The 24,066-nt window shown below is 39.7% G+C and overlaps 1 protein-coding gene and 1 long non-coding RNA gene across 7 annotated transcripts; one reads left to right on the forward strand and one right to left on the reverse strand.

Annotated features, from left to right (window-relative positions):
- Positions 1 to 65: 65 nt before the first annotated feature.
- Positions 66 to 23,493, forward strand: Tasl (TLR adaptor interacting with endolysosomal SLC15A4). 6 transcript variants are annotated; one of them, XM_042054378.1, is made up of 7 exons: positions 9,620 to 9,784; positions 12,917 to 13,009; positions 13,777 to 13,848; positions 13,939 to 14,087; positions 16,826 to 17,477; positions 22,628 to 22,734; positions 23,377 to 23,493. In XM_042054378.1, the coding sequence occupies exons 4-7, from the start codon at positions 14,059 to 14,061 to the stop codon at positions 23,405 to 23,407; spliced, it is 819 nt and encodes a 272-aa protein (XP_041910312.1). In that variant the 5' UTR covers positions 9,620 to 9,784; positions 12,917 to 13,009; positions 13,777 to 13,848; positions 13,939 to 14,058; the 3' UTR covers positions 23,408 to 23,493. The 6 variants fall into 6 exon arrangements, with proteins under 6 accessions (XP_038172447.1, XP_041910312.1, XP_038172442.1 ...); XM_038316514.1 differs by lacking the exons at positions 22,628 to 22,734; positions 23,377 to 23,493 and having other exon boundaries at positions 16,826 to 18,266; XM_038316516.1 differs by lacking the exons at positions 13,939 to 14,087; positions 22,628 to 22,734; positions 23,377 to 23,493 and having other exon boundaries at positions 16,826 to 18,266.
- On the reverse strand, positions 6,050 to 9,619 carry LOC119804809. The gene is made up of 3 exons (XR_005283847.1): positions 9,360 to 9,619; positions 7,262 to 7,334; positions 6,050 to 6,619 (listed from the first exon to the last, which is right to left on the reverse strand). It is a non-coding gene; the product is annotated as an uncharacterized LOC119804809 (long non-coding RNA).
- Positions 23,494 to 24,066: the final 573 nt, after the last annotated feature.

The raw sequence follows: 24,066 nt of genomic DNA on the forward strand, positions 1-24,066 counted from the left end.
TGGCTTTGTCAGTTACCTCCTGCCCATTTCCTGGGACTTCCCACTCCTTCTTTAAAAGGCACAAACTAGACTTAAGTGAAACAACTCTTTTTCCATGGTATCAGTTATACGAAGGAGGGAGCAGCTCAGTGTTTTGCTGGTCTCCTCAGTGAGAGGCTTGAGAACTCTGGGGAAAGAACTCTGGCTGGCTAGTGCATTCTGATAGATCAGTCATTGTGTGGCTGCAGAATCCAAGGAGCAGACTTTTTGGTGAAGGTAAGGGAGGTACTGGGTCCTTTGATTCTCTTATCAACTAGTCTCTCTATTTCTTTCGACACGTTCTTAGCTTTTGTGTCATTAGCCTACTCTGTCGACATTGGAAAGGCTTTCTAGTTTACTAGATTAGAGTGGCTAGGAACTTGATCAATCAGTCAGTGAAGCTGGACAGTTCAATAATAAAAATCAGGCTAAACACTCCTTTCCCTGATGTACATATGTTATTTTGGACATTTGCAATATCTCTAAAGTAGTTTTTGGGTTTATTTTGTTGTTGTTGTTGTTGCTTGTGCTTAGTACTGGCCATTGAGCTCTCGGTCTCACGCATGCTAGGAAAATACTTTACTACTGAACTAAATTTAAATTTTTATTCTTTTGAGAAAAAGACTCACTAAAATCTGGCCACATAGATCAAAAAGCGCTTGAACATTTTAAGCCTCCTGAGTAGCTGGCATTATTGGTTTCAGGCCATGTATAAAAATGTTCATATTCATTTATTTACTTATTGTCTTTGCTATAAGCTCTCACCCTGTAGCCCAGTCTGGCTCTGAACTTGCAGCAATTTGCCTCAGCCTCCTGCCTCTGGGATTTCAGGTGTAATCCAACACACCTGCTGAGGAACAAGATTTTAATGGACTTGTCTCCAGCGAAGCTTGAAGCTATATTAGTAGTATAGTAGCAAGAGATTTCATCTGTAACATCTGCTATTCATATCATAAATAACCCCAAGTTTTGATTCACGTAGTCAGTTCCTCAAAATAACTTATGTTTGTTTGTTTGTTTGATTGATTTTTGTTTGTTTGCTTTGGAGGTAGGATTTCATTGTGTAGCCCCGACTGACTTCAAACTCAATATTTAGATGGGGCTAGTACTGAATTCATGGAAATTTTGGAATTATATGTATGGGCCACAAGGCACAGCATGGTCAGTTCTTTTTTAATATGAAATTTTTGACTGATTTGGTTAGACTCATTTAAAATTTGTTTTAATTAATTTTTTAAAAGTTGGAAGCTCAAAGACAATTTTATTAATGTTTGAGAGAAAACCTCCAGGGAAGGAGAGCTGTAAATCTCAGAAGCTGCCCAAAGGAGGAAGAGAAAACCATGGCAATTGATTTAAGCATGCTCAGAAGCATGTCTAGACCAGAGGTAGAAAGGAAGAGAAGGAAGCGTTTCGTGAGCGCTTCTTTTTAGTTTTGAGACGGCTTCATCCTTGGTAACGAAGGCTGGACTGTGACTTGTACACTTCCTGCTTCAGTAGCCAAAGTGCTAGGATCATAGGCAAGCACCAATGAGGCTGATTCTGATGAAAAAGTTCTAAGTGTGCACACGTGTGTATGTGTGCATGTGTGTGTGTGTGTATGTGTGTGTTTTGAGACAAAGTCTCTTCATGCAGCCTTGGATGACCTAAAGTATACTATGTAGCTCAAGATGTCTACAAACTTGCATCAGTCCTGAGCCACAGCCTCCCCAGTACCAAGGTCACAAGCCTGCACTCCTGCGTTCAGCCTTCAAATTCTTTAGTATATAGCTTGTTCATGCCTGGTTCACCAGGATCTACATTGTTTAGATTCTGCCTTCTAATAGGAAGGCATAACAACTTAAGCAGAATATGTAGGGACATCATTTCTCTTGACTTCAGTTGTGCTGATGACTTTGGGGGAAGGAAAAACATCATAGTACGTTCCCATTGAATTTCAGTCTCCATTCATTCAGTTCAGCGAGGTTGGGACAGTGCTGTTTTGAGTGGCAGGACATAGTAAAAGTGAAGATGGTTTTTATTGTGATACTGCTTTTTCAAACTGTTATCTGGATGATTAAGGAAAGCCTTCTTTTTGTATTAAAGACAGGGAATGCATGTGTGTGTGGACTTGGCTTTAATCATTTTTAGATCTCAAACATCCCTCCTTTTGTGCACATCTGTCTCTGCTTAAATACAGACTTGGGTTGGTTGGACTATTCGTAAGGTTGCTCTTACGCATTTCTTGCATAAGCCTGCCTGACACAATTATTTCTGAGCTTGAGAAGCTTTTCATTGATATAAAGAGTATTTGAAATCTTTGTTAAATATCCATATTACAATGGAAATTATTTTTGCTTGGTTTTATGTGATAGGGCCTCATTTAGTATAGACTGGCCTTGAAACCCCTAAGTAGCCGAGACTGGTCTTGAACTCCTGATATTCCTGCCTCTACCTTCCAAGTCCTGGGATGAGAGGTGTGCACCCCCACATTCAGATAAATATCTTGAAAAAAAACTAAAATGAAAAACTATTGTGACATGAATGTCTAAGAGATTTCTACTATTCTCCATATTTACAAAAACTTCTCAAGCTCGCAAATGATGATTTCTTTCTATTCTCATAGCTTCTCGACCTTTTGGCTAAGATCAAGTGTAGTTTCTTTCTATTCTCTTGAGATAATACAATGAGCGCCTATAACTCCTTCAAGTCCATTGATGTTGGTGGATTATTTTGGCATGTTTATTGTCCATTTCTCTCTTTCTCTGTTCTTTTTCTGACATTTTTGGGAAGTACTTTGTTGGCTCCATTGCCCATCCCATCCCTAAATCTTGAGTGTATGTTTCCTAAGAATGAGAATCCTTTTACATAGTGATAATATAATTATGACACCAAAACTGTAAGATAAATCCAAGGACAGTGGCTCATGCCTCTAATGCCAGAATGTGGGTGTTGACTTTCATTGACTTCTGCAGATCTGTCTTCGAGCCATGGCATCCGAGGGTCTTAAAGGATGCTGTGGACTGCACACAGTCTAATGCTGCAGACCTCCTTAGCTCAGTTTCAGTGCCCTTTTAAACACAAAGTTAACAAAGAAAGCAGTGATCCCAGGAAGGCTGTTTGTGTTCAGAAAAGCATGATCAGAAAACATGTAAATAAACGCCAGTAAGCACATTCTAAATATTGACAGAGCATCCCTTTCCCAGAACGTTCTCAGGACAGACCAGTTGAAACACAATGCCTGGCACGTACTAAGATTAGCTCTGGAAAAACACAAAAGCAAGGCAGAAGGCCATATCCAGATTCAGGGTAGAGTGACCAGATTGAGTGCTATAGTATGTTTTGACATCCAACAAGAATGAACGTGTCTTAAAAATTGAATGCAAACGTTTGTTACAGGAGGCATGAAATCATGTCCAAGAGCAATCCAGGGAACAAAATAAATACCCTTGAGGTAAAAGGCCCTCTGCCTGTTTTTTTGTTCCGGAGGTTCTCTCCCAGTTCCCCCAAGAAACTGTCACTCTGACTGTGGGTAGCTGAGGCAGGACAACTGCATGAGTTCAAGGCCAGAATGAGGTGTATAGGGAGTCTCAGAATGATCCAGGGTACAGAATGAGACCTATTATCAAAATAAGAAAAGGAAAGGAACTAAACTAGAAAAGTCATTCCTTAGTTTTAAAAGTTCTTTTATGTAAAATGCATTTAATATTTTTTGAAAAGTGGACATAGCTTTGATTTTCCAATGTATGAGATGCTAAGAAAAATTATAAAGAAACAGAAACATTACTAAAAATATATTTAATAATACTTCTGGACCAAATTTTACATATTCTGAAACAAAGAATTTTATAATCAGGTAAGGCCCTTGGATGTAGTTACTGCCTTTGAACTTAGAATTCCAGCAGAGCACAAACTGAAATTGTTTACTGATTTAGTCAAATTGATATGGAAAAGAGAGATTTTTTTTTATTTATTTCTTTATTTTTGACAGACAATTTTCCTATGTAGTCCAGGCTGGCTTTGAACTTGTGGTGGTCCTGCAGCTTCAGCATCTTTTTTTAAAAAAAAAAATTATTTATTTATTTATTTATTTATTATGTATACAATATTCTGTCTGTGTGTATTTCTGCAGGCCAGAAGAGGGCACCAGACCCCATTACAGATGGTTGTGAGCCACCATGCGGTTGCTGGGAGTTGAACTCGGGACATTTGGAAGAGCAGGCAATGCTCTTAACTTCTGAGCCATCTCTCCAGCCCCCAGCTTCAACATCTTGAGCTCTGGGAATACAGGCACATACCATTACACCCTGCCTTAAGAAAATACGTTGTAGAAGAATAATTGACCACAAATTTTGTTTTGTAACAGGACTTGAAATATAAATGAGTCAGGTAAATGCAAATTAAGACTGCATTGGGAATCCATCTAACTCCCGTTAGAAAGGCTAGCATCAAAAGAAGGCAGCAAATGCTGGTAAGGATGCTGGGAAAGAGGAACCCTTCTGTGCTTCTGGTGGGATGCTAAACCTATGAATTCACTATGGAAGTCAATGTGAAGGTACTTCAAATAACTAGAACTAGCAGTCAAGTGTATTGGCTCATACTCTTAATCCCAGAACTTGGGAGTCCAAGGCAGGAGGATCATCATAGGTTCAAGACCCTGTCTTAAGCAAAACAGCTAAAGCAGGATAAGTACATGACTCAGGTGTACCACTCCTAGCTGTGCACTCAAAGGTCTCTAAGGCACTGTTGCACAGAGGTACAGAGGTATTTCCATATTCTTGTTTCTTGCTCTACTAGTTACAATAGCAGACAAATGGAGGTAGCCTAAATGCCCATCAACCAATGCTTAGATAAAGAAAATGCAGCAGATATACACAATAGAATTTCACTCTGCCATGAAGAAGAATGAAAACATGTTTGTAGTAAAATCAGCAGTACTGAGAGTTCTTTAAGTAAACAAAATTAGCCACAAAGAAACACCATATTTACCATATTTTCTCTCATATGTCTTGGTGTGTGTGTGTGTGTGTGTGTGTGTGTTAAATCAAGAAAGAGATCAAGAGGTCATAGAGAAAGAAGAAGTGTTAAGAGGGAAGTTTTAAGGGAGAGACAGGGTAATGGGAGAGGAATAGGATCAGCAACAGGCCTGCAGGAAGGATAAGAGAAGGCAGTAAGCGATGGGGATTGACAAGAACTAAGAATAATGGCACATGTATATGAAGATATGACAAGAAACCCATTACTTTCTGTGCTGATTTTAAAAAAAGAAACCTAATAGTATGGGGCTGGAGAGATTGCTTAGTAGGTAAAGTGCTTGTTGCACATTTGAATTTGATTTCCAGAATCCACATTTAAATGAACCTTGTGTGGTGCCTTGGAATCCCAGAACAGGGAAAACAGAGACCCTAGGCTCTCTAGGAACCCAGTCTATCATACGAGGTGAACTCCAGGCCAGTGGTACCATTGTACCTGAGAACAAGTGCCTGAAGAATGGCATGCAAGCTTCATCTCTACCTATTGAATGCATGAGCACCTTCATACATGCACTCATTTGCACACGTACTAATAATACAAAAAGAAATATGGGTGAGTAAAATGAACTATTCAAGATATAATCTATAATAAAAAGCAAATAATTATTTCTAGCTCTCTAGACAGAATTTTCTGTTCTGCCTGGTCCTACAGCCATTCAGTCCCAGAGAAACACAGAGCAGCTTATATGGCTCAGGCATGTTCCTTGCTAGCTCTTACATCTTAAATTAACACATTTCTATTCATCTATGTATCACTACAAGACTGTAACTTACCAGTAATGTTCTGGCATCTTTCTCTTTTGGCGGCTACATGATGTTTCTTTGACTCCACCTACTCTCTCTCTCTCTCTCTCTCTCTCTCTCTCTCTCTCTCTCTCTCTATATATATATATATATATATATATATATATATATATATATATATATATATATATATATATGTTTGGATTTCCCACCTGGATTTACTCTGTTAAGCTATTGGACAAAACAGCTTCATTTATCAACCAATAAAAGCACACATATACAGAAGAATGTCCCACATCATAGCTCCAAAGAATAGAGTTTTTATTTTGTTTATTTGTTTACTTTGTTTTTGAGACAGGCTACTTCTATATCCTTGGTTTGACCTGGTACTTGCAAGGTAGAGTAGACTGACTTAGACTGGTCTAGAATTTGAGGAAATCTTTCTTGCCCTGCCTCTCCAGTGCTAGGATTATAGATGTATTATTATTTTGAGATAGGTTCTCACAGCCCAAGCTGGCCTCAAGATCACTATTTAATCAAGATTGAAGCTCAATTCTTTTGTCTCTGACTACTGGTCCCTGGGCTTACAGGTGTATGTCACCATACCCAGCTAGGCTAGATTCATAAGAACAGACATGCTGTCAAATGGGAGCCTTGGCCCAAGATCTTCTACGCAAGAGCAGCCAACATTTTTCTTTCTTTCTTTTTGACCAGATTATACAATACAGTGTTGGGTGGTAGTTCCAGTCCACTGGCTCCATTTGTGTTTGGCTACACTGGAGTTGTCCTTTGTACCCATGTCAGTCCAGCCTCTTCCAGTATCTTAGTTTATCCTTATTGAAAAGATTCTGTAAGAGACGAGATATATTCCAGCTCACTACATTCCAAATCCCTCCCTTCCTCACCAGTCACCAATCTCTCCTTTGTCACACTCACTGTTTCAATTATTTATGTTAGTGATTATGGTATCGGTTGGGTTTTATTAACATTCAAGGTAATTCTGGTAACAATCTTGCAATAAAGGAGATGAACCTCAAATCCTTTTATAATTAAGAAAGAGAGAGTCTTTGAAATGTTAAGTGTTTGAGGTGCGATCTGAAGATTATGGAAGATGGGCCAAGAATAACTGTAGAGGCTAAGCTTAAGGGACAGAAGAATAAAATATCCCTAGGATGGTAGTTGGGACGGGTAAAACTGGGATAGGTTCAGAATAGCTAGGGTCTTGGGTCTTGTGGGGAACAGGCAAAGATAAGGATAAGTAGGCCAATTACACATTCTGAAGGTCTGACATACGTCGATGTTTGGTTGATATGTAAGCAGTACATTGGTGAAATTAAATTATCTTGTGAAAGGTAGTTGCAAAATCAAGACTAATGTATTTCTAGATTACAGAATTAAGACTAGTCAAGCAAAAGGTTAATATTGTTAGATTCAAAGATGGAGGATAAGTTCTTTGTTTATCAGTGAGCATTGAGATGCAAAATTTATACTTCACTGCATCCTCCTTCTTTCACTTGGCAAGTGCTGGTGTTAGAAACTGAAGTCAGGGATGATGCCATTTTCCTGGAAGAACAAAAGTGCTTGCTCTCATAATTGTATGATAGAAACTGCCTTCAACGGTGCAGCAGAACACTATGTTCTAAACACAAGCTTTTGAGTTTATCAACGTGACCTTCAAACTTGCCTTCAGTAAACAGTAGCTGTATGACCTTAGGAAGGGCAGTTTTCTTTTTATACAGATTTTATTAGTATATACTATATTAATTATATCTATTAATGGGTTTCACTTTGACATTGTCATACATGTATATTATATATTTTGATGAGATCCCTCCATAACTTTCATGGATTGCCCTGCCACTCCTGCTGAGCCCCATCTTTCCCTCCCAATAAGACATTTTTATGTTCACATCTATCACCGTGTCAGTTTTTTCATTTGGCAGCTTAATAATATTTAATGTCTTAGTGTTGGAAGATTAGGAATAATATATAGGAAGCAACCAGAGCAAAGTTGCTATCATGATGTCCTATCCAATTTACTCTATCTGCATTTTTCTTTTTCTCCTTCTTTTCCTGTTTTTCATTTCAATTTTTGTCTTTTTTCTTTCTTTCTTTCTGAGTCCAAGTCTCTTTATTTAGTCCTTGATGGTCCTAAACTCATGATCCCCAACTTCAAACTCGCAATGTGTAAGCTTAGGGTATGTCCCACCATGACCACCTATGCCCATTTTTGGTTTGTTTGTGATTTTGTGTTTTTAAGATATTACTCTGAAGCACAAGCTAGCCTTAAACTCACCACAACCTAGCCCAGACTGATATTGACCTTGAAGCAGTTAATCCTCCTGCTTCAACCTTCCGATTGCTGGGACTACACTCAGAAGCTGCCATACCCAGATGTCGGTGTTTGCGAGGGAAGCTTGACTAAGGTCAAGGTTAAGCAAGCCACAGCCCAGGACCGTTTTTATAAAGTTTAATTGAAACACAGCCATAACAATTTGTTTGCACATTATTTGTGCCTACTTTTCTTCTATGACGGCAGGGTTGCAACAAACTCTGTATGATCTAATACCTTAAATCTTTACTATCCTTTCTATCCATTCTTTTTCCTTAAGAAACATGTTTAGATATCCCCTTTGCAAAGTCCTCCCTCCTTAATTTTCTTAGTTCTTTTTGCTTTGTTTTGCTTTTGTAGTGTAGACAAATTCTCACTAATGTAGCCCTAGCTGACTTAGAATTTGTAGACAAATTTGAGCTTAAACCTGTAGACTTCCTGCCTCTGGTTCCCTTGTTCTGGGATTAGACATGTACTATCATTAGATTTTCTTTTTGATCCTGGGTTTGTGTTCCTAGGGTATAAGTTAAAAGTATGCCTATGTACAGAAGTTATAACAAGTTTATACACACACACACACACACACACACACACACACATACTGATCTAGAAGGAAGAATTTATATTGAAGTTTCTCCAGGAAACCAAGTAAATGATTGAAAGTACTGCACTTTAGCCTGTACTTCTAGTTTGTGAATTTGCACATCGGGTTAATTTTGGTATGCCACTGTCTGGTAATGATTAATGCAGGCTAAATTTGCCCAGAACATCTCATCAGCAGATGTCCTTGGATGGCTTTTTTCACACTTAAACAGTCATAGATTTAAACACACACACAGAGACACACACACACACACACACACGAGAGAGAGATTCTCTAAGATGAGAAACAAAACTTCAAACAATAAACTATATGAAAAACTTAATCCATTAGGTTCACTGCCTTCTATAAAATTAAATATACCTTTGAGATATAGTGATAGTTTTAAAAAGTTTTATAGGCAATAAAACTTATTAAGAAAAATGCTCAAAATAAACTAAGGCAGGCCCAGGAAGCTTTTCTTTCTCTGCCTTGTGATATTTAGGATTCTGAGATATGTAACTATATTTGTTCTAGTAGTGCATTAAATTGTGGTTGCAAGAGAAATAATTTCTTTTTCAAAAGTAAGTTACACTTAATTATTTATGGTATATGTGTTGCATATCCCGGCACTTGTGTCGAACTCAGAACATAACTTGACAAAGTTGGTTCTCACCTTCTTCCAAGTAGGTCCTGGCTTCAAACTGAGGTCACCGGGCTTGGCAGCAATGAACCCAAAGAACCATCTTCCCGGCCCTGGCCCCTTTTTGGGCAGGGTCTTGTTATGTAGCACAACTTGGCCTTGAACTCACAGCTATGTTCTTGTGTCAGCTCTCAGGGTGCTGTATTACAGGCTTGGGCCATAAAGTGCTAATCAAATAAATTGTATTTGTCTAATTTGGTTTGTAATTTTTGTGCAGTGTACATCTGCACGGCTTCAGAACGATTTCACAAACCTCTGTGGCATGCTTTCTACTGCCCTCTGCTGCCAGTTTAACAGAAAGATCAGATTCTGGGTAAATCCACCAATCTTCCTCCTAAACTCATGCAGTAGAAAAGTTTTCGGGCACTCTCCGTACAGGCAGCTGAGTGTGTGAAAAGGTAAGTAATGCAGTATAAGCTCTGTTTTAGGACTGAGAGCGCCTGCGTGCCTGGTGACTTTGGATGCATTGTTCCAAAGCTATTCGATTTAACATCTGAAACTAAAGAGATCTATTCAGTACTTCTGAAACTTCTGCAGCCTTTACAAAGACATGTGGCACTGTTACGTGATGAGCATTATGGGACATTATTACAAATAACAGAAAGTTTCTCAGGCCCTTGGTATCACTTCCTGCTTCCTATACATGGAAGCTGGTTTCATTATTAACTTGAAGTAACTTGCCTCTCTGGTGGAATCTGTGTCCCTCTCTGTGTCTCTGTCTCTCCCTTGTCATTTCATGGTCTCTCAGTGTAGCCCTGGATGGCCTGGATCATGGCTATAAACCAAGCTGTCCTCTTCCTGTCTTTGTCTCTCCACAGTGGTTGGCTTACAGATATACGTTGTCACACTAGGTATTCTAGGTACACAGATGTTTGTACTCAGATGGCCCATCTCTTGTAGGCTCAAGAGGAAATAAGCCCCTACCCGCATTTCAGACAGTGCTAGTGCCATATATCTATATATCCAGACTATGAGGTGCTATTTACAGTTTTAAGTCTGCTTTTTACTGTGCAGCCTAAGTGGGCCTCTAGCTCACAGCAGTGCTCTTGCCCCAGTCTCCCACCTGCTAGGGTGCAAGGACTGAGCCACCAACCCTGGCTTCAAAGGTCTTTTGGGCTTGTCTCGCACCTCCTTTCCACATCTGAGAGGTTTTTTGTTTTGTTTTGTTTTTGTTTTTGAGGTCGTATCATGTAGTCCAGGCTGGCTTCATACTTGCCGTGTAGCCAAAGTGGGCCTGGAGTTCTTGGTCCACCCAACTTTACCTTCCAGGTACTAGGAATCTAGGGGCGTGCCCCCGCGCTTGGCTTGCTCACTAGATACCCCATGCCCCAGCTCTCTGCAGCCTCACTCTTAGCTCCCATGTCAGGCGGGGAAGGAGTGCAGCAGCATCCTAGCGTCACGACAGCCCGACAGCCTCTCAGCTAGCGGAAGCTCACCTTGCACTTTACTGTGACAATTCTCCGTACTCTGAATCATCTTCCTTGCACGCCAGGCTGGGAATCTTTGATCTGACATGCTTGGGAGCAGAAGTGTTTTGTTAAAGAGTTTGAAATATTTGCGTATGCGTAATGGTACATTTTAGGAATAGGAGGCAACTGGAAATACAAACAGTATGCCTCATGTATACCTTTTCACATGCACAGCGCCACTGAAGACAACATTATACAAGATTTTGGTGCACCGGAACTTAGTGAGATTAAGACTGGAGTTGTACTTTTATGGTGTCATGCTGGAATTCAAGAACATTCAAACACTGGAGCATTTCAGATTTAGGATTTTTTGATTAAAGTGCTTAACGTTTCTTAAGTTAGATGGAATACGGTCAAGTTTGTCTGTCTCAATGGATTTCACTGACCTCATTACCCACTCTTTCCCCCCAGGATTCACCTGCTTTGGTCTGGGGTGAATCTATCCTTAGACACTAGGATAAATTTTCTGCTTCCGCAATTTTCTAATCTGCACTTGGCTCCATATACAAGAATGGCAGGGGGTTTTATGCCTATGGTAGAGGCTGTTTTACAGTCCATGATCCTCCTTTCTCTACCTCCCATGCTCAGGTAGCCTGCTGGAGACTGGATTTACCATAATCACAACACTAACAAACCTCTTCGCAAATAACAAAATTCTAGACCTTCCGCCACTACTGTGAAGGACTGGAGACTCTCAGTAGTTTTCATAAATGTTCCCATGCCTCGAGAGAAGCCTCTGTCAGATCAGATTGATGAATATGAAGCGCGGGATGAGAAACGATGGGAGATTTGGCATCTATCTGCATGGGATCAGGGATAAGAAAGTCGGGCTCTTAAGGCTTGTATTACTCTCAAAAAGAATACACCATAGACTGGTATCTATCACTGCCCAACTTGAGGGTGATGAGAGAGACTTAGTCACGTTTGTTGACATTCTCTCCTATCTACAGTGCCTTCAACCTATCCACTGTGCTGTTTAGTCAATCCTGGGCCTCAGAGCCCTGGAAAGTTCACTTTGACAGCCTCTTTCGTCACCCCGATCCAGCTGGACAGGGATAACCACCTACTTTTTGTTTCTTCTTAGTTACTCTAAAATATTCTTCTGTAGTTTTTAAATCATTTTTACTTTTGTAGAACTTGGATTAAATCCACAACTTTGCAACTGCCAGGCAAGTAAGTCCTATGACACCGAGTTAGTCCCTCAGCCCTACTTTTTAAAAAAAGGATTTATTTATTTTTATTTTATGGTTGTGTGTGAGTGCGTGTATGTATGTACATGTAATCCACACATCCCTGGTGCCTCAGGGAGCAAGAAGAGAGCGTTGAATGCTGTGGTTAGCATACAAATATATGGATTTCATTAGAACACATATATGTAACACTGTTCTCTGTTTCTATTCACTACCATCTCTCTCCCCCTCCGCTTCTTGGAAATCTCCTTCATCTCTCAAACAGACTGTCTTTCTCCTTTCATGACACATGTAGTCCATTACCTTCTCTTGTCCCCCCCTTCTCCCTTTATTCATATTACCCACATTTATACTCTCATGCTATATGCAGGTTCATATGTGTATATGTGTGTGGAAGTAATTTAAATATAGATTCTGTATACGAAAAATAACATTTTTCTGAGTCTATTTCACTTAATATAATGATCTTCACTTCCACTTATTTCCTGTACCATAATTTCATTCTTTATAACAGAGTAAAATTCTGGGGTACACACAAACACACACACACACACACCTACCACATTTTCTTGATTCATTTATCATTAATGGATATTCAGGCATCTGATTCTGTATCTTGACTATTCTGAACAGTACATTATAAATATGGCTTTGAAACATCTATGTGGTGGATTGGCATAGGGTTCTTCAGGTATATGTCCAGGAAGAATGGTATAGTTGAGTAAGATGGTAATTTCATTTCTGGTTCTTTTAGGAACCTCTGTACTGAATGGCTGTACCTGTTCTGATTCTGTGTTAGTTACTTATATTGCTGCTGTGCCAGAAAGTCTTGGCAAAAGCAGCTTGATGAAATGAGTATTTTGGCTCACAGTTTCAGGTAATAGTGCACCTTCGTGGAGAAGTCATGGCAGCGAGAGGAGGAGGGAAGCAGCAGGCAGCTGCTCTCATTTTGTCTGCAGTCAAGGTACAAAGAATGATGGAGTTTTAATGGCCAGCTTGCTCTCCTCTTGAATTTCCTCCAGAATCCTAGCCCACAGAATGATGACACCCACAGTTAGAATGTGTCTTCCTATCTCTGTTCACCTAATCTAGCTAACTCCCCACAGGCATTCCCAGATGAAGCTGATTTAGACAAACAAGCATGCTCAGCAGTTTGTCTTCTAAGTAAGTCAAGATTCTGGCAAATTGGCAATGAATATTAATCTTCACAGATACACACTGGCAGTGTCTAAGGCTTCCTCTTTCTCCAAATCCTTGGCAGTATTTGTTGTTTGTTTCTTGAGGATAGCCATTCTAGCTAGGGTATTGAGGAATCTCAAAGCAGTTTTAATTTGCATTTCTCTGATGAATAAATGTGTTGTCTTTTTTTTTTTCGGATAACTGTTCCTTTCACTTGCACATTTATAGATTGGGTTATTTGCTGTTTTTATATTTGCTTTCTTTTGAATTTGTTAGGCCTACTGGATATCAATCCCCTGTAGGATTGGTTGTTGGCAATAATTGTGGAGATAGAAAAATAAAAAGAAACCAACACATCCATATGCCTATTCAGCTATATTTTGTGAAATCTTTGCCACCCTTCCCTCAAATTTGGACCCATAGTTTCCTAATATGTAGGAAATACTCTTTGTCACTCAAGGTTCTTTTAACCACTTCACAATGTTGTGGATGGTGAAGGCTAGGGATGTTTCAAAGGGGAACAGAGTGAGACCTTTGCCCTATTTTTTTCAGGTCTTTCTCACCACCAAAGAAAGAATTCCAAGACAGTACAATCAAGGAATTGAAAACTCATAAACTTGAGGGGTGAGTGCAGGCTTCTCAAGCTAGAGGAATCACTGGTGTTTTAATTTATTTATTTTTGTATCTGAGTCATGATCTCATTCTGTAACCCAGGTTGTCATAGAGCTCCAGTTGTCTTTGACTCAGGTCCTTGTGCCATCGTGTCAAACTAATTCATGCCCCTGGAGTTATCATTATTACAGAGCAACAGTTAGTTCGTGGTCATCTTGGTTGATGATGCTTATCAAAACTGCCGTTTTGAGGTAAATGTGTTTATTCCCTCATTCTTTTTCGCCGCTGGAGCAGGGGCATGATGTCCTGTCGTAATAAAGGTCTACAGTTAGATCAGCCTTTAGCAACTGCACAATGTGCCTCTTCTCTACCTTTGCCTATCAGGTCTACTCCAGTGGTCCTCCTCCCAGGGCTGCCTCTAAGTTCCAGAATGGTCATATATAGAACTAGAGACTCACTTAGGAATGGGTATACGTAGAGAATGTCTTTGGTTTCACAATATAATCACACTCATATCCATGGCAACTTCTTCACCTAGCCCCTGGTTAGTGCTCTTTGTAGGTCGTATATGCAATCTCTGTACCTCATTTGTAGGCATCCTTCAGGTATACAGGCTTTTCACATCTTTTTTACTGGACAGGGCAGTTGGGTACTGACTTTATATTGTTTATCTATAAATATTATGTCTTATGTTCTTTTGTTTGTTTGTTTTAGTTTTGGGACATGGTTTCTCTGTGTAGTCTTAGCTGTCCTGGAACTCAGTCTATAGACTACATTAGTCTCAAACTCAGAGATCCACCTGCCTCTGACTCCTGAGTGCTAGAATTAAGGGTATATGTGTATGTGCCACCATTGCCTGGAATGCCCCAAGCTCTTAATGGTTCTGATTTTGATTATGATGTTTTAAAGCTCAAATTATAGTATTTTAAAAATCATTTTGAATTATGAACACATCCACCTCTCTCGCCTTTTGACTTGATTGAATTTAAACTCCAGATCCTCCTGCCTCAGCTTCCCAAGTTTTGGGATAATGGATGTGCATCACCACACTTGATTTTTATTTTACTTTTGGTTGGCTTGTTTGTTTTGAGACAGGATCTCACTGTCAACTTTGATTTTTCATTTATGTGGCCCAGGCCAGTCTCTGCTAAGATTTTCTAAAGTCTCTATAAAAATTCGAAAGTTAGCAGTGAACTTTTGGCCTGACACACATGTTCTGAACTTATATGTCGAATGGCATGCTAGCCGGGTGGAGTTAGGATGGGGAAACAGCCTATGGCCATCTTTGTTGCCTAATTATTCTCTCATGTATTTAATTTTTTTCTTTTCATCTAGCTACCAGACACTAGTTTTATTGAACTGTACTTCAAAAGTATTTTTTAAGATAAGCATCACATTTTCTTTTTATCTTTTAAATTTTACTAAAAATACAAGCAAGCATTATTATTCATAGAGTTGGTGAAAGCTTAGCTTTGTATTTTTATGTTGTATAACTTTGCCTACAGAATAATGAACATTATGGATGAATTTGATGAATATACTTTGGACATAATTTTGAAAATATAGATATTTATAACATTGTCTTTGTGCAAATTTTTATTTATTCTTTTCTCATATATTACATCTGACCACATTTTCCCCAAAAGAAACATTTTATTTACTTGGAAAGCTGCATGAATGTAAAACAGGGCCTAAAAACTGAAAAACATAATGTCATGTTCTTTTTTAAATGATCCTTCTTTTTGACTTTTCCTTTTCAGTGTCAAATTGACAGGTCTGCTTTAGTAACCCAGCCCTTGGGCTCAAAGAGAACCAGTTCTTCTCACTGTTGCCTGTTGCTCAAATTCCAGGAATGCCAGTCTGTTCCTTTTTTTTAGAAAATGCAGCTGCTGGTTCCTGGCTTGTTCTATCTATCCCAGACTTCAATGACAACTGCTAAGGATGTGGAAGGGGGAGGGGAGGTATGGGGGAAGGCCTACTGTCAGGAAAGAATTTTAATAACTAGGGTAGAGGTAAACTGGTCAGTTTAGTGTAGAGATTCTAGGATATATTCTGTAAAGTGAAGGGGATAAAAAGAAAAAGTCAATAACAAATATGACTTTAAAAGGTGGTGTGGGGGGGGAACTCTGTTCTTTCATAATGTATCAGTCATGATTAGTTTCAGAATTCTTGTAAAATGTTTCATCAACTTAACAAATAGTTTTTAGAATCCCTCCTATACCCCATTTCCTATCTAATCCCCAGAAACAAAGTTTTTATCCAATGAGAAAGATTACAGTTCTTGTGTCAGTAGACTTTGTCACATATTTCTTCAATCTTTTTCTCCTAGCCCACTAGCCATGTGACTCTCCAGATGGCAGTTTCTCCACTTCCCTTTCTGGGCACAACATAACTCTTTTGTCCAACACCCAAGGCCCTTTGTAATCAGATTCAGGGCTATAATATCAGTCCCATTTCTTCTTCTTAGCTTTTTATTGTGTTCTGAAAAGGTCACGGTGTCTTCTTATGATTTTATGTTGGTAGTCTCAATTCCTACTTACCCTTTACCCTTGAGCTGAAATGCTACATGCCTTAAGCCACATCCTGTGAGTCCTCCCTTTTTGCTCTGGACTGTGTTATGCTACTTTTGTGCCTGGAAAAAATGTGAAACATGCCCCCCCCCCCCAGCAATGCTGAAGCATGCATGGGCAGCCTGTTTATATTGGATTTCACGTTCTTGTACCTACCACCATTATAATCTCTAGTAATGTAATATTGAGGCTATGTGTTTTCAGTATTTATTTTCTTCCATAAGAGAAGCATGAGAGAGTGTTTCATCTTTGTATCTCCAGCATATACCATCGACCTGGTATACATCAGGTACACAGTAATGGGCTTGGTCAGTGAATGAATGAATGAATTCATCATCATTCATTTTTGATATATCAACTGCCAATTACATTTTTTTATAGTCTTCTTTTCTACTGTTTCTCATGACTTCTCTTTTCAGAATGCTGTCAGAAGGGTATCTCAGTGGACTTGCCTACTGGAATGACATTCATTGGAATTGTGCCTCTTATAATGAACCGGTCACTGGAGAACAGGGCAAGGAGACAAGTTCTGTTACTGCTCTTTCCTATTCCTCTGTGGATGAAACACAAGTCCAAAGTGTTTATGTGAGCTGCAAATCCTCCAGCAAGTTCATCTCATCAGTACATGCGAGAGGGAGTCAACACAGCAGGAGCCAGAGCAGAACAGTGTTGCAAACAAACCCCAACCCTGTATTTGAAAGTCCAACCTTGGCCACAGTTGACATTTGCAGAGAAGCAATCAGAGAGACCTATTTGGTTCCACCTTCTTGCAAAAGTATTTGTAAAAATTACAATGACTTACATATTGCGGGAGGACAGGTGATGGCCATTAACTCAGTAATGGCAGATTTTCCCTCAGAGAGCAGCTTTGAAGATGGCCCTTTGCTGAGGTCATCTGAGATTCCTTTGTCCATGGAGGACTCAATTTCCATTCAGCCCACTGAATTTCCCCTCAAACCGATCCAGCGGTACTCATCCTACTGGAGAATAACCAGCATCAAAGAGAAAAGCAGCCTGCAAATGCAAAAGCCTATTTCAAATGCAGTGCTCAACGAGTATCTGGAGCAGAAGGTGGTGGAGTTATATAAGCAATACATTATGGACAATGTGTTTCATGACAGTTCTCCTACCCAGATCCTGGCATCAGAACCCATCATGACAAACGTGGACCAAATTAGTCTTCAAGTTTCTAGAGAGAAGAATCTGGACACCTCAAAAGTCAAGGACATAGTTATTAGCCACTTATTGCAGTTGGTCTCATCGGAGATCAGCACCCCTAGTCTCCATATTTCTCAGTATAGCAGTATAACACCATAGGGAAGATTCCTGTCAGCTCCTCTCGTTCCTATCGCTAAGCAATACTGTATTCATTTATTCAGAGGATGTGAGGGAGGGAATAATGGAAGGGAATTAAGGACTAGTGAAGGAATGTTTGAGAAATCTTATACTACTCTACATGCTGAAGGAATACAGGAAAAGGAACCATGAGGGACGGTCTCAAGGGCAGGTTTATACAGAAATAGAGTAAACTGAAAATGATCACAGAGAGAAGGAAGGGGTTACAAGTCAGTTATAGGCGTACTGAAATGGGAAGATAAGCCCAATCAGGAACAAAAGGAAACACTACGGCTAAACTCTAAAGCCAGAGGGCTTCAGGATTAGGGAGTAAACATGTGTTTCACATTCACATAAATTCTTCTAGGCTGTTTCTTCTAGAAAGAAATGAACTACAGGAAGGTTGTTAAATTTGGGTGGACTAACATTTTTCCAAGTATAAGCTTGTATCTTTTTTTCTCTATTCTGTATCAGTAGGTCATTTAGGACTATTCTTTGTAAATATTAAAGGTATACTAAACATTACAATTGTTTACTTTTTTTTGCAACAAGGTTCAATGTAGTTCAGGCTGACTTTGCAATCGTTATATAGCCAATGATGTTGAATTTCTTATCCTCCTGCTTCTGTCTCACAAGTGCTGATATTATAGGCATGTACCATCACATCCGAGTGTGTTTTTATTTTTGAATGAAAAGGTACAGTCACAAGACAATGACTTAAATCCCCTAATTCTATTTAGTGATAGAGATAGCATTTTCAGTGGAAAACCTCCCACTGTGAGCACTGAAACATTTTGATTTTTTGTTTTGCTGAATATAATTTTCACGGTGCTGTAATGTTCAAAAGGAGTCATGAATATTTTTCCAATTTTTCTTTTTCATATGTTCTTCTGACCTGGAGACAGAAAAAGGTCTTCTCTATGCTCCATACAAGACCTGGGATTCCATAATATCAAGTTCTGTACATTTGTTTACTAAAACAGTAGCTTCATGTGTGCATTACTGTCTTAATCTTCTTAATCTTTTATCCAGCTCAGGAGTTGGAAAACTATGACCTGTTGGCCAAATCTAACTTTATGATAATTTTTAACTCTTGTGAGCTAAGGATGGATTTTCTCTTTCTCTCTCTCTCTCCTTTCCTCTTCCTCCTTCTTCCTCTTCTTCCTCCTCCTTCTTCTTCTGGTGGGGTCTTTCTATTATGTAGCTCTGGCTGTCAAACTCACTATGTAGATCAGACTGCTCTCTAACTTAGAGAGATCTTCCTGCCTGTGCCTCCCACATGCTGGCATTAAGAGTGTATGCTACCACACCACACCTGGCACCTTTTATTATTTGTAATTTTAATATGGTTTAAGAAACCAAAATGCTTAAATAAAAATATTCTAGAGCAAGTAAAACTTAGATAAAGTTTAAAATAGAAATTTAGTGCATATAAGCTAAATATTATTTATTCATTTATTTTTGGCAGTACTGGGGATAGAATTTAAGGCCTTACTCATGACAGACAAGTGCACTAACTCTGAGATACATCCCAAGCTGCCTTCTTTCTTTTTCTCTTATTTTTTATTTACTTTTTATAGTCCGAGGCTGCTTCCATACAAGAGTGGCAGAGTTGAAGGGACATGGCAGAGACTACATGGCACAACAATGACATATATACTCTTATGACCATCTGGCTCTTTGCAGAGACGTTTACCTACCCTGTGCAACAACAGTATTTTGCCCATAGTTGAGTCAGGTTTGCAGGGAAGCAGTCTCTCAAAGGATATGAAGGAGCATGTGTATGGAGACTGGGTCTTGGGAACAACTTCTGTGAGAGAATGAGGGAAGAAAACAGCAGAAGTTGCCAGGAAGAGTTAGGACGGCTCTTCAAAACAGTTCCAAATCGAAACAAGGGAGCTGGCTTTCATAGTCAAGCGTCTAGCAGCAAGGTCCATACCGTAAGCTGAGTGGTTCAGTTCGGCAGTTCTCAGACTGGAGGTCTCCAGCGAGTCTTCATCCGCCAAACTACAGGCAGCTATGGTGGGGGCCTCTGCCGTGGTGATGAAAATTTCACATTCGGAAGGAGGCGTTTGAGTCGAGCTATCTTTTTCCATTTTTGTATGTGTAGAGAGAAAGAATGTATTTTTTCATAACAAATGCTATCATGAAAGGACTTATTTTTGAAACAGTTATTCAGAACTTTTATTCAGTAGTTTCAACAGATTACCAACATTATAATTAATAATAACTAATTAATAAAAATTAGTCATCATTATAATTAATTAATTATAATTAATATTATGCCTTAATTGCCCACTCTGTATCTATTTTTTCCAGTTTATTTTTTATTAAAAATTGCCATCTCCTCCCCTCTTCCTCCCCCTTCCCTCCCCTCCCCTCCACCCATACCCCCACTCCCTCCCTCTCCAGGCCAAAGAGCCATCAGGGTTCTCTACACTATGTTGAGTCCAAGGTCCTCCCAACTCCCTCCAGGTCCAGGAAAGTGAGCAACCAAACTGACAAGGCTCACACAGAGCCCGTCCTTGTCGTAGAGACCAAGCCCATCGCCATTGTCCTTGGCTTCTCGGACAGCCTCCACCATCAGCCACTTTCAGAGAGTCCGATTTGGTCGCATGTTCCATCAGTCCCATTCCAACTGGACTTGGTGGTCTCCCGTTAGTTCTGTCCTGCCATCTCAGTGGGTGAACGCATCCCTCATGGTTCTGACTTTCTTTCTCATGATCTCTCTCCTTCTGCTCCTCATCAGAACTTTGGGAGCTCAGGCCAGTGCTCCAATGTGGGGCTCTGTCTCTATCTCCATACATCGCCAAGTGAAGGTTAAGGCTCACAGTGAGCCCGTCTATGCTGTAGAGTTCACGTTCATTGCCGTTGTCCTTGGTTTCTCAGTCCTCCTCCTCCGTCAGCCACATTCAGAGAGTCCGGTTTGGTCCCCTGTTCCATTAGTTCCATTCCGACTGGACTTGGTGGTCTCCTGTTAGATCTGTCCCACCGTCTCAATGGGTAAACGCACTCCTCACAGTCCTGACTTCCTTGCTCATGATCTCCCCCCTTTTGCTCCTCATCGGGACCTTGGGAGCTCAGTCTGGTGCTTCTATGTGGGGCTCTGTCATTTTCCCACTCTGTATCTATACCATGTTAAGCATTTTCATGAATGATGTAATTCTCATAATAATCTAAGGGCAGAGAGCCTTATCTCCTTAAAGATAAGCCGGGTAGGTTAAGGGTACTTTCATAATTTGTCCCAAACTGCATGGTAGGTAGTAAGATTTAATTGGAATCCATTAGTTGTTGTTGTTATTTTTGTTATGGAACCCAAGAAGGTCTTGAAGTCATGTTCCTAATCTATCAGTCTTTCCAGAGCTCAAGTTACAGGACAGATACACACTAAGATGCTGAGCTAGAGGTCCTGGCTTTTAGCAACTACCATTTGCATTCTTCTGTTTTTATCTCAGTTTTTGCTCTTGTTCCTAGGTATGAAGCCCAGGCAGGGCCTCATACAACCTAGGTAAGCACTCTACTAGAGTAGAGTTTTATTCTCTGCCCATTTTATCTTTTATTTTTCACTTTGAGAAAGAGTCTGACCAGTTGCCTAGGCTCTACTTGAAGTTACTCTGTAGTCAAGTTAGGCCTTTAACACGAGATTCTCCCGCCTCACTTCCCAAGTAGCTAGGGTTCTAGGTCTGCACCAGCAGCCCTGGCTGCTCTCTCCTGCACATCTCTTTAAAGTGTTCTACTTCTAGAGGAGCCAACTAATTAATCTGACAGCAATTAGGTTCATTCATTTTCTTCTGTATTTAGTTTATAACCTCTTTTCCCCAGAACATAAGCTTTAGTCTATTCATGTTTCCCTACCTTCCAAACCCTACTTGGACATAGTATGTAAGTAATCTTTGAGCAATGGATGCCTATGTTTGGATAATCTTGGATACTGCATCTGCTGATCAAAATCTTAGACAATCAATATGAAAATCAAATAACTGTGGCTAGAAAATATGATATTGAAGTTCCCCCCCCCATGGAGTAAACTAATTGAATAAATGGGCTTATCAGCAGGCAAATGCTACATTAAAACAATGCATATTAAAACATCACCATGGCTATTTTCTTTTGCTTATTGAGAAATAATGTTAGAAAACCCACTGGTTTGTTAGTTTTCACTGAGTATCCATTTATCCATTAGATGCTGGGTTTTGGTGTCTGTATGTTTTAATTGGGTGTGTGTATTCAGCTTAAGGCAAAGATACAATGCATGTGTACAACATAGAGGAGTAATACTTCTTTCCCGCAGACTTACCATATTATTGAAGAGACCCAGAAGATAGCTTGGGAACAGGCAGCAAAGCCAATTCTTAGTTAAGAACTTGGCAAGGTTGTATAAACGGAATAAAATGAGAAATAATGTCAACTCAAGTGTGAGGAGTATTGGAAAGAAGGCATGTTAATGGGTGTCAGACTGTGGAGGAGCCCGGTGTCAAAAAGCAGAGCTTCCAAGGCTAGGTGGTAGTTTAGATAACTTAAAGAACAAGGCACAGTCTAGGCAGATGGATGAGAGAGGTGTTCCAAGAAAAGGAGTATTTGCTAAGGGAGGGATGACAAATAGATAGCTATCACTGAAAATAGCTATATAGATATCTATAGCATGGAAAATAAAAAGTAGAGAGGGCCAGGGGTGTAGTTCAAAGGCAGAGCACTTACTTGCCTAGTATGTACAAGGTCCAAAATTCAATCTCTAGTAGCATGAGAAAAGAAAGGCACAAGAAATGTAGTAAGACACATAATAACACATCAATAGATTCCCAGTTTTTGGTTTTTGCAATTTATTAGGATTCAACACCTGCAGCTTTCACCTATCACATATTTTATTTTCTTACTCTTTGCTGCAGCCCTATTATTATAGGATTATAACAAGTACCTTCCCAAATAAGCATACTGGGCAGTGTGGAAGAAGTTGGAGTTCCTTCAGCATGGACTTTAGTTCAACAGAGCCTTGGTGAGTGTGTTAGGTTTCTCTAGGGAAACAGAACCTATAGACTGATACATAGTTAAGGGACTTTCAGCAAATTGGTTTACCCTGTAAAGGTTAGGCAGCTGGACAGTGCATGCATAGGAAGCTACTGGAAAGGCTGAGGACCTAGTAACCTGGTCAGTCTACAAGTGTAGATAACTCTGGCACGGAAAGCCTAGAGAATTTCTAGTGAGCCACTATCTTCAGTCCACACTGGAAGGCCAAAGAAGCCCAATTAGTTCACTGAAGAGTAGCAGCGGTAGTCACAGCAAGATGCTACCAGTTTAGATGAACTTCCCTGTATGATGTGACGGCAAGCAGGCAAAAAGCAAAAGCGTTATTCTTTTTATCTGGGCTATCAACAGAAGGGGCCATTCACATTTAGATTGGGCCTTTGTATTTTAACTGAACTGATAGAGAAAATCTCTCATAGGTGTTTCTACTGGCTTGCCTGCTGGTTGATTCTAGGTCTAGTTAAGGTGACAAACAAGATTAAACCCCACAATCAAGATTTGCCCTTAATTGAACACTGTGTATGTTATGTGGCCATTGCATGTTTGGTATGGTAACCGCTCTACTCCTACACACACTGTTCATTTCAGTCTTTTGTGCCCATTGCTTTTCTAGGAATAATCCAGTGTTGAGAAGAATGAGATGAAGTGGAGTCCCTAGCAATGTTTCAGCTGAGATCTAGAGAGAATACTTCCAGAAGTTTCATCTGTGATATATTACATTTGGGTATTAGGAGCATGGAGAAACCAAGGCCTGGTTTTCCTTTTGTTTATGTTTTAAAACCTTTTCTTGAGGCTTTGAGGATCCAACTCATCCTTGGTCCTTATTTTAAGTTTTTTTTTTTCTTTTGATACAAAGTCTCACAAAGTTGCCTGGGCTGGCCAACAAAGTAGCCTAGACTGGCCTTAAATTTTGAGTCACCCGCCTCGGTCTTCCAATGCTCCCATTACAGGCATGTGCTACCAAGGCCAACTATACCTTAGTTTTCAGAATATAGTTAACCAATTCCTTTGAGAGAGAGAAGCAAAGGTCAAGGCGTAGGGGTGAGTAGTTCAGCTCAAGTTGCAGGACAAGCTACAAAATGTTTCTCTGTTCTCTGCACATCTCAATCAGAAGAATGTTTTGCTTTTGTTTGCATTATGTCTTTAAAGTTAAAATTTTAATTAGTTTATTTCCTTTAAGGTTTTTAAAATTTTTTATTATTGCATACACGCTTTCAATATTTTGTGATCATAGTCACCTCCATTTCCCTCTCTCAGCCTCTCCTATTCTTGCTGACCCACTTTTTCCCAACTAGTCTCCTTT

Source organism: Arvicola amphibius, chromosome X, assembly GCF_903992535.2.
Source record: "Arvicola amphibius chromosome X, mArvAmp1.2, whole genome shotgun sequence".
Classification (NCBI taxonomy): domain Eukaryota; kingdom Metazoa; phylum Chordata; class Mammalia; order Rodentia; family Cricetidae; genus Arvicola; species Arvicola amphibius.